The following is a 10,712-nucleotide window of genomic DNA, read 5'->3' as shown; positions in this document are numbered from 1 at the left end:
AAACGACTTTTAGCAAGAGATGCCTCACATCTAAATGACTGCATGCTAAGTTGCCTGTAGATACATGTTATATACATCAGAAGAAGACACTTGGTTAAATACCTCATTGTGCTGTTTTCATACTTTGGCACTTTAGGCACAAGATTTCTACGCGTCATTTCTTTTTTTTTCTTCTTTTTCTCTTTTCTGGGCATGCTTGTTACTGGTCCAGTATACTCAGTTACCTTTTTGTTTTTGGAAATGTCGCACTATGTCGATGGTGAACATAAAAGCTTAAATGGAACGTCACAAACATAAATAACAAGCTGCTACTACGTACTGCTATTGATGTCGGCATGATATGGCATCTTAGGCTTCTTATCGGCTAGCACTGAAAATCACTCCCAAAATACTTCATCTATTTCAAAAGAAAATAGGTTTGTTTCATGTGTAACTCGTACATAGATTAGCCTACCTTTTTGAATCCCACCCTAATAGTCTATCTACGGGAAGGTATGCGATCATGTGGTACATCTTCTCCATTTGAAGTTTGAACACGCATCTCCTGCTCCCAGAAATTTAATGTTGCGATAGGAGTTTCTTATCCTAACTTTTTGGAAAGAACCGAATGGACCCCCATCCTTCAGCTTTTTAGTTATTAGCCGCACTTTGACCCAACTTCTTGTAATAATGATAACGTCCAGTTTTGTTCACATTGCTCCTTGGCGCACGTTCTCGCTTTACTTTATACTTTCGAGTTTTATAGAAGAGGGAATTTATCCTTTTGGTTAACACTAACCTACTGTGTTTTCATGCGACCAACTCCATTAAGAATTTAATTTAAGATACCATGATAACTTTTCCTTTTTGAGTCATTTGGAAATTTCCATGACAGCGGAAAAATGGATAAAAGGATATCCGTACTGTGTGCCGTGATTACAATTACAAAGACTAACTAGAGTCACTAGAGGCATTATAGTCTTCAAAACTTACTTTAATTTCATAAAGATTGTAAGGAACTTTAAAATGAGCTAAAGTCTACGTAACCAGCTTGAGTTTTGCCGTATATTGGTGCACTGGAAAGAAATTAAGGGCTAGATTCGATCGTACACGAGAAAAAACAACCGAGTACTCATGATGGCCGTGTCGGAGGAAATAATTTTTTTCTGTTTGAAAAAAACAGATAGGAGATCACTTTTAAGCATGTGACCACAGAAAATATAATCAGAATTCTTTTAACTCAGCCAACAATGAAAAACTAAAATGATGAACAACTATCCACGCGTCCCCATTTGGCGAATGTGATAGTAGGAATTATCTGTAGGTACTATTATATGTTCTTAGTTAGTGGCAGGACCATCCATTAAAGTCCAGTAACGGTAGTTTCATAATTAAAAGAAAAGAGAAAAATGGACCTAATTTTTTAAGCCCAGGTCCTGCACACGTGTGTAAATATTATGTGCATTTTTAGAATTCTCAAAATAGCCTTTACTATATATAACAGAAACATAAGCCAATTTCTCTCCATATTCTTTTTCTTCTCAGATTCAGTTTCTCTCTCTCTCCCCCTCTCCCTCTCCTCTTCTCTACTGATGCGGGATTTAATGAAATCAATTCATTTTCTTCATTCTTTAATTTCTAGTTTTTTATATTAGGATAAAGCTTGGAAACGAAGAACATCTTGATCGATTAGTTTGTGATGAAACAGTGTGGTAATATATTTTTAGAACATCTTGATCGATTCAAGAACCCAAATCGATTCTAGCCTTTGGTAAGTTGATTTTCCTTATTAATCTTCTTCTCGTAATGTTTTTCAAGATCTAATCATTAATTAGTTGATGTTTGATTATGTTTTCCAATTTGCACGCATGATTAATCAAGTGTTCCTTCCTTTTCATGAAAATAATCCAGATCTAGATGAATAGTTACGTTTTTTATTCATTTCGTTACTAGATCTGATTATACTAGTTTTCTTTTGTTGGGTTTAGGTTTTTTTCAGTTGTTTTTGTGTATGAACTATCAGTACGTATATGATGTACTGACAAAAAACCTAGTTAATTGTTTAGTTTTTGTTTAAATAATTTGTTTGTTGTTGTTTGATCCAGCAGTAATATATGCATACTGAATAATTACGTTTTTTTTATTCATTTTGTTACTAGATATGATTATAATAGTTTTATTTTGCTGGTTTTAGGTTTTTTTCGGTTGTTTGTGATTGAACCATCAGTACATATATGCTATACTGACAAAAAACCTAGTTAATTGTTTATTGTTTGTTTAAATAATGATTTTTGTTGTTTGATCCAACAGTACATATATCTCATACTGGAAATAAGATGCTTTGATTTTATTTTTTTTATTCATAGACTTATCACTTCTTTTGATTTTGTTATATTCATAGATTCCTTACTTATCTGTTGATTTTTAGGTTACTATGAATCAATAGTACATATATTGAACACTGAAAAAACTGCTTTGATTATGTTTTATTCATAAATTTTATTCACTTAATTCATATGATCTGCCAGGGCGTACTGATAGAAACTTCTGATTCTGTTTTATTCAGAGTTTTGTCACTTTTTTTTGTTTGATCCATGAGTACTTATGGTCAATAATGAAATATGTGCTAGTTTTGTATAAATTTTTCTGTGTTTACTGTGGATTTGTAGGTTTTCCTATGATTTAATACTGTACTGAAGAAATATTATAGATTAATTTGTATGATCCTACAATATATGTGATGTAATACGTTTTCTAATTTATTTATCATTGACTCTTACAGATTTGTACTCTACCTGGAAGCAGTGCAGCAAATATGTACTCGAATTTGTGAGCATTCAGATATATAATCGGATTTGTAAGCAGTACGACAGATATGTACTCAGATTTCTAAGCAGTGCGACAGATATGTACTCAAATTTATAAGCAGTGTAGCAAATATGTACTCGAATTTTTAAGCAGTGTACCAGATATGTACTCAAATTTGTAAGCAGTGCAGACACACACGTTTGGTAGTAATGGGTATTATGGACATTTCCATGTTTTAATTAATTTTGGACCTCCGGATAAAAAAAAAGATCCGGTTGGACCCTACTATAAATAACTATATGGGTCTAGGACCAAACAAGAAATTTTTCAATATGATACCCTTGAGTAGGGGCATTTAGCCCAACCAACTGCCCAAAGACGAACTTACGACCATAGACCGCTGCCAAGTCATCACGGCCTTATATTGGTGCGCCATAACCGTCCACATGAGCACACATACAAGTTGATACGTTGCCCTTAGAGTTGATTGTTCTTCTGAAAACAATTAACCACAATGAAACAAATATTATACAGTTTCTTAAATCAATCAACTGATTACTAGTTTTTGCATGCAAAACCCTTTACAACGACTTTTTGGTACGAATATAAATATTTTTTATATTTTTTTTTGATCGGTAAAGGCAAGTTTTGAATATACATTTTTTAATGCATGGCCACTTCCTCTTAGTAGCAACCCTCATGCAAGACATCGTTCAAACTTGAACCTCGCATGGGAGGAGAGATTAAAAATTTGATCAAAGTTATAGAATTTAATTTAACGAGAAGTATGCTCGAGAATTTAGAGCCACAGACACGAGGTTTCGACCTTCGTCACCTAGTGGGATGACTGAATATATACAGTCAAAGAAAGCTACATTTAGCTCATCTCGAAAATTCAAATTAGTAATACTCCCTCCGTCCCACTCCTAAGTGACCTATTTGATTTTAGATTTTGTCCCAATGATAAGTCACCTATATCACTAAACAATGAGATATTCCGGAATTATCCTTTTAGTTAATTATAAATAATATATGAAATATGTATAATTTGATAGGCATGTTTATATTCGTTACGTAGGTGTTTTAAAATGCTTTTCAATTGTATGAAATTTGCGAACATCCGTGGATTATTTTGAGAGATAAACCATTTTTAAATTTCACTAGTTATTATTCATAAGAGTATAATTGTAAAAAATAATTAAAAATACTATTTTCCTTGCTTGCCTTAAAAATTGTGCAAATTTCAAATAGGTCACTTAGGAGTGGGACGAAGGGAGTAGTAAATTAGTAACCCTGCCCTGCGACATTTTGATAGGCTCGCGTGGTATGCGTGAGTCAGTGAGTGTGCTGATAAAGAAGAAGTAGTTTTGTGGGCTGCAATTAAAAAGTTTTGAGGGCTAAGAAGGACAAAAGAGTGCCATGAAATAGTAATTTCCAAAACTTTTTATCTAATTTTGCTAATAGTTAAAAAGTCCTAAATTAATTTGTGCTAACAAAACTAATTAAGATTTGTGATTTATTTTAGATTAGTGATCTCATTTATAGTTAGCGTTGGAAAATCAAAACTAAAAATTGGGACAAAATATTAAATTTAAACTTACGATTAGGAATCTAACCATAAATACAGTACACAGTTCGGAGTCCCAATTTAATTTCTAAAACTCTAATTTAATCAAATCTAATTTATTTATACAATTAAAAATAACAAAAATTTTCGATTCTTACCAAACTGATACTTTTCCATAATTTTATTTTATGTTCTATACTTATTGGCATGTCAAGGAATTTCGATTCAGAGCGTCCTGATTAAAATAAAGAAGCCTGTCCATCAAAAATTTAAGGTCACTCTCTCTCCAAGAAAAAACTCAACGAAGAAATTTCAACAACAGATCTGAGCAGGAGAACCTCAATGAAACTACTCCTTCTACTTTATTTTCTAATCTGATTTGCTTCTAGTTTCCTGATGTTTTTGGATTCGAACCTATTTGTTTCTATATTCAACTCTTTCTGGTTTTTCTCAGCATTTTTTTTCCAGTTTTTTTTAGTGATAGACTTGGGTTTCTGTTTGACAATAATATTTCTTTGTCTCTCTCATTTCCTATTTTTCGATCTAGGGCTTTAGTTAAGTTTTTTTGTTGCCTTTTTCTTAGGTCTGTTGTTTGTGGTCTCCTATTTTTTCGGTTGGTTTTTGTTCTCTTGTTAGTGTTTGCTGATCATATCGGTGTTTCAGACTCGGGTTGAGAATTACTTTAAGAGCTTGTTTCAAGTCGTATGATTTTTTGCATCCAAAAAAAAAAAAAGACAACTTAGGCAAAGGTCTATTCACGTCGTGTACCTTGGAATCAAATTACCATGTTATAAAGGGTAGTTTAGAGTAAAGAATTCAACGCGTGTGATCCATACCTAACCGAGTAGGGTTGGAGGCAGTTGATGTGAACTAATCAAGTAGTAGTAAACACCCATAAAAGGGGGAAGAGAGAGTGAGCTCTAGCCTCTAGCTTAGGAGGACTGAGAACATCACACTCTTCTAGAAGTTGACTAGTTATTTTATAAGTTTATTCTCGAACCAAATTGGCAAAGTGCACAATTTTCACCCCCTGTAAGCATATCATCATCAGTAAATAATATTAAAAACTCTTACTCCCTCCGTTCCAATTTAGATGATGTTTCAGGAATTTTCACGCAAATTAAAATATGAAGAGATATATAAAAAAAAATTGTCTATGCCTTTGAGAAAAGCCTTCAAACATTAATTGCTATTAATGTATTTAAAAATAAACTTATGGTTCCAAGACAAATTGTGTGGGTATTGTTAGTAGTTTTGTGGAAAAAATATGAAAACTATCAAGTAATGTGGAACAAAAAAATAATTCTAGACACTCATCTAAAATGGAACGGAAGGAGTATTAGTTTGTCCTATATGCCATCTACCATTTGTGACCAGCTGAAAGTAGATCCACATGATTGAAAATTTGCCAAACGTAAATGTCAAGACGCTCGCTCATGCGAGTCTTTGGTTGAACAGGTGCGTTATGTATATCATTATTTTGATTATAATTATTAAGCTTAATTTCCATGGAACCAAAATGCGATCATATATCAGATCCAGTAGTTGGAAAATTATGAAATTGTTATGAGCCATGTGGTCTGACTTGTTCAAACCACATCTTCAATTAGCGACAAGCTTTATGCATCATGATGGCGATCACAATCAAGACAACAGCTTATGAGAAATTTGCAAACGTACGGTTAATTAAATACGAAGGTTACGTCCTGCGCATTTGAATCTAATAAGAAAATTAACAACCAAACTAAGCCAATAAGGATTGCGCGCAAACGAATTTATACCCTGTCCGGCCGGTTTTTTAAGAACTTTCCCAAAATTGAAGCCCTATTTTTCTTACTAAAATGACAAAATTCATACGTCTGCATGATGAAATAAAATTGAATTTTACAAAAAGGATAGTATATATAAAGAGCCGAGGTTTATTCTTGTGTGTTTGATTCTTCGGAGCGCATTATTTCTATGGAAAAAGAGATTCTACCAGATACATTCTTGTTTTTATTCTTGTTGCTATACTTTTGCAAATATATCCTAGTAATTCTTGGCACAACCTCATCTGACAGTTGGAGGCCAATTGTATGTATGTGGCTGTGAAAACTGGAGATCCGATTGTTTAAAATAAGCACGAGAGTTGTCGCATTGGCGCAGCTATTTTAATCTCTTTTCTCCCTCACCGTCATACACGGATACACCAACTTTCAGTTTCAGTAGGCTACCCGCTACTAGTTGCCAGATTTGGTGTTATCATTCATACGTAAAGAGTTGACTTATTTAATCATAGATTACTAATTCTGGATAAAGATGCCATTAATTCTTTATTGATCGGATAAAGCCTAAAGGTGCAGTCTAAACACTGTACGGTGCATTTTTCAGTCGCATCTAATCTGAAGAGGGTGCTACTGAATAAACTAATAAACTGTGCATTTTCTTAATGCAACACGATTAGACAAATATCTTCACCTATATCGTTGAACGGTCATATTTGACTACGACGAACATGCTGGATCCAGTGGAAGGTTTTGGCAGTGATATACCCTTAGCTTTGAACACGACCAAAAGTCCATCAGCCGAAGAGCCCTTCCATTGATCATGAGTTCATCCTTTTTCTTAATCTTGTTATAGGTGGAGATTTGATCAGCAAATACCTGCTGTCTAGTAGAATAATTAAGTTGTATATGATGGGCGTCTACATTTCTAATACTACTTCCGATACCATTGGAGATGTAACCCTAGACTAGTTAGGCCACTACTCCACTCCACTTGCGAAATTATTCCCACCTAAAATGTCATAATCCTCTTGTGAAGTTATGGTCCATATTCCATAACTAGGATAAGGATATTTTAGAGGATGGCTGCCGGTATAGACCTTTGTTACATACTTTTTTTTTTTTTTGATCGGTAAAATTAAAAGACCTTTGTTACATACTAAAAGTCAATCTTCAGTATTCCTAAGAGAAAATAATTCAGTCGGCAGCATGCACCAATGTGGTTAAGCATCATATAAGGTGCTCAAATCCATGAATTTGAACTCCACTAGTGGATGGTCAACGGTGTTGTAGGATTCAGGAATGCTAGTTGTGTTTATGGCGGGAAAGAAAATTCTATCCAGTCAAATGGAATATCATAATATCTCATCGATATCATTATGAACTTTTGTTTATGGATGATGATACTCCCCTTTATGTCTTTGATAAATATCAGTCATTAAAACTTTGGATGATGTTTTCTTGTTATGTAGCTAGCAGATGAAATAGTCATCTTCCCATGCTCAAACATATAAAACAACGTGATAAACATGCCAAAGAATGGACATCCTTAATTGCCTATGACACCGTTTCATGTTTGTCTAACTGACCAACAAACTGCAAAGAACTACTTGTCCGTTTCATAAAAAGAGAAACATCAGCATTGGACTTGCATGCACGTAAAGGCAACTAATGACTGATCATCAGCAACGGATTTTGCATGTACCCTAGGTAATCGATCACAAGATTTTTGGTCTGGCCGGTCAACTGACCTTGCAGCCCCATTTAACTCTTTCCTTGATATGCATCCTTGACCTTGATACGAGGGAATGGGATCAAGAATCAAAAATCACTTTAAAGATAACCATGCACCACCGTACTATAAAGAAGAGATTATCAAGAATCTCCATTAAATGGCCTCATTAACTTTTTGCCTAATAAGTCAGCACCAGATTAATGGAATCCTTGGGGTTATATGCCTTGACTTTGACGTGTTTCCTCTGTTGAACGAATCCCTCAACAATGTGACTATTTCTCGAATTACCACCTTGAATCTTCTGATTCAAGTTTTATTATCCGAAGATCAGAGAAGAGAGGCTGGTAAAAACTAGCCGCAAAATTTCTTTTCTCTTAAAATAGCGGTAATGCTCACTGGGAACCCCTCATTTCATATCCATTGCAGTGATAGGATCATTCCAAAAACAACTCTATTTTCATCCTCCCGTTTTTGTACCAGCAAAAAAGTGCAATCTTAAAAATTAATAGCAGATAAGAATTTTCTATTTTCAAAAAGTCCTTTTTTTGCAATTTGTTATATTTGTGAGATTCGTAATAAATAATAAAGAAAAAGAATCTAAATAGGTAAAGCCAAATTGTCCTAGTATTCACACGCAATCAACACCCACCTTTGACTCTCTGTACGTATTCCACTTAATCTTAAGTCTCTATAAATTCAAGCTCTTTCCGTTTGTCATTTCTGTGTCCCTCCCTCTCTTTGCTTCTTCTTTACTTGTATAAATTAAAATCTCCTTCCTTTCCAAAGGCTTTAAGAATTCTGAATACCAAAAACATGTCTAAAATTGCATCAGTTTCTGTTATAATTCTAGTCATCTTTTTCGTCTCATTAGCTCATGCAGCTCGCCCGGAACCTACAGTTCTTCCAAACAATTCTCTTGCAGAATCCCAACAGGTATGTAAACAAATTCTTTCATTTATTTATTTTTGAATTAATTTGGGGTTTAAGGTTTACTTTTCCTTTTTGCCCTTTACGTTTCATTTATTTATTTTCCTTGTGTGTTTTTGTAGGATGTTGAAGTGGATGATGATTTAGAATTCAGCTGTAATGGAGTTGGAGAAGAAGAGTGTTTGAGGAGAAAAACACTTATGGCTCACGTTGATTATATCTATACACAGAAGAAACATACATAGATATAGATTAATATTAATTAATTTGCTTCGGTTTTGTCGAAGTTATAGATGGTGATCATCATATACATATATGAATTTTGATCCCTGGATTAGTAACCTTTTAATAATATTATTATCGTATCTTCATCTATACTTACAATTATTCTAATCTAATATCGTTCCTAAAAATTCCCGAGAGATTTCTTTGGTTGGGTTATATAAATTGTTGTTATCAATTTATGGATCATCAAAATCTCTCTTTTAAGTTCATTTTGGACCTCAAAGATTTGTGCAGCAGTACATGCTAGCTTGGCCTCCTTGAATCACCATCTTCCCTAGCTACGTAGCATCATATGCATGGTTAATAACCAGCTTGCAATTATCCGAAATTCCGTAAGACACTTGGTTACGCGTTTGTAATTATTATTATTTTCCTTGCCATTTTGATATGACTAGTGACTACTAGTGATGAATCGATGATAATTGACTAATTATATTCAGTATCTTCTCGAAGATATTCATTACGATTTCGACTTAATAGTTGTGGACTAGTGAATGGGCGTGGTCCCATGACTAGTATCACGGCTGTTTCCGAGTCGTATAAAATTTGGTTGTGGGAAATTTGAATCGATATTTTGTCTACAGAACTCCATCGCATGAAGAGTTTCTTAATATCTCCCGCATGCAATGCAAGTATAACGTAAAGAAATTATGAGACCAAAACTCATTAGTCAATCTGCTGTAACCTACATGATGTTAACTGGATTTAATTAGAGGAATATCCCAACTTTGAATTTATTTCTTTATTCAGTTTTCGTAATCCGTTTGACTAACAAGATATAAATAATTTAACGCACAACACGCTAATTCAAAATTAATCCATAATTAATCTAACATTAAGATATTAATCCATAACATCAAGGAAAAAATGTAACAGAGGATTAGCAAGCTTTTTTCTGAAACACCCACTAAAAGTCCAGAGATGAAATCCTCTCAAAAAATTATGTGTTCATACTAGAAATTAGCTTGATATATTCCATAATTACATCAGTGATTTCCAGACTAGCGAGACTGGCTAAATCACCACATTTACAATTTTTTTTCTCTATGATAAGATATCGCGACGATCTTATCACATTGAAGTATTTTTTGAAGTTAAGGCCATTCACCATGAGAAGGAAAAAATTCCATGGACCATTCCATCCATGTTAAACCAGGATGACGATGTCTTGCAAGATTCCCAAAATTTGTCAAAATCACTTTTCCAGTACTGTATATATTCTTTTGTACATACAATGCCGTCAGACTCGTCACATGGTGAAGCTTTACTCGTATAAAGCACTAATGATGTCTTTACTCCTTAGTGGAGTTTGATATCTCAAACTTATTGCCAACCCCTTGCATCCAATCACGCACTATTTAATGGCGAGGTTTTCGAATTGCTTTCACTTTCCTGTACTTCCTCTCTATCATCTTCTATTAATCTCAGGTTCAGTACTCAGAATTTGTCGTATCTGCAACTAGTACAGGGTCATCATCGTTGGCGACAGTCAAATATTTACCTGGATTTTCAGGGCCATTTCCTTTCCAGCTTGAATATTATGTACAATCAATTATCAGATACTAATGGTGATTGTTCGGCAGTAACAGTAGTATTCAAACAGATTTATAATCTGGGATATAAATGATCAGGTACATAACTGTTAGTA

At 34.0% G+C, this 10,712-nt stretch overlaps 1 protein-coding gene across 1 annotated transcript; it reads left to right on the top strand.

The window, feature by feature from the left end:
• Positions 1-8,557: 8,557 nt before the first annotated feature.
• LOC113328885 (phytosulfokines-like) lies at positions 8,558-9,201 on the top strand. Its single transcript, XM_026575879.1, has 2 exons — positions 8,558-8,785; positions 8,902-9,201. The coding sequence occupies exons 1-2, from the start codon at positions 8,666-8,668 to the stop codon at positions 9,022-9,024; spliced, it is 243 nt and encodes an 80-aa protein (XP_026431664.1). The 5' UTR covers positions 8,558-8,665; the 3' UTR covers positions 9,025-9,201.
• Positions 9,202-10,712: the final 1,511 nt, after the last annotated feature.

Source organism: Papaver somniferum, chromosome 1 (assembly GCF_003573695.1).
Source record: "Papaver somniferum cultivar HN1 chromosome 1, ASM357369v1, whole genome shotgun sequence".
NCBI classification, from domain to species: domain Eukaryota; kingdom Viridiplantae; phylum Streptophyta; class Magnoliopsida; order Ranunculales; family Papaveraceae; genus Papaver; species Papaver somniferum.
The sequence above is the reverse complement of the archived record's forward strand: the minus strand, read 5'-3'. Positions and strand labels throughout refer to the sequence as shown.

Bases quoted from the DNA above. Each gene is read 5' to 3' on its own strand.
- LOC113328885 (XM_026575879.1), top strand. From the start codon at position 8,666: ATGTCTAAAATTGCATCAGTTTCTGTTATAATTCTAGTCATCTTTTTC. The intron at 8,786-8,901 runs GTATGTAAACAA...GTGTTTTTGTAG, and splicing joins CTCTTGCAGAATCCCAACAG to GATGTTGAAGTGGATGATGA.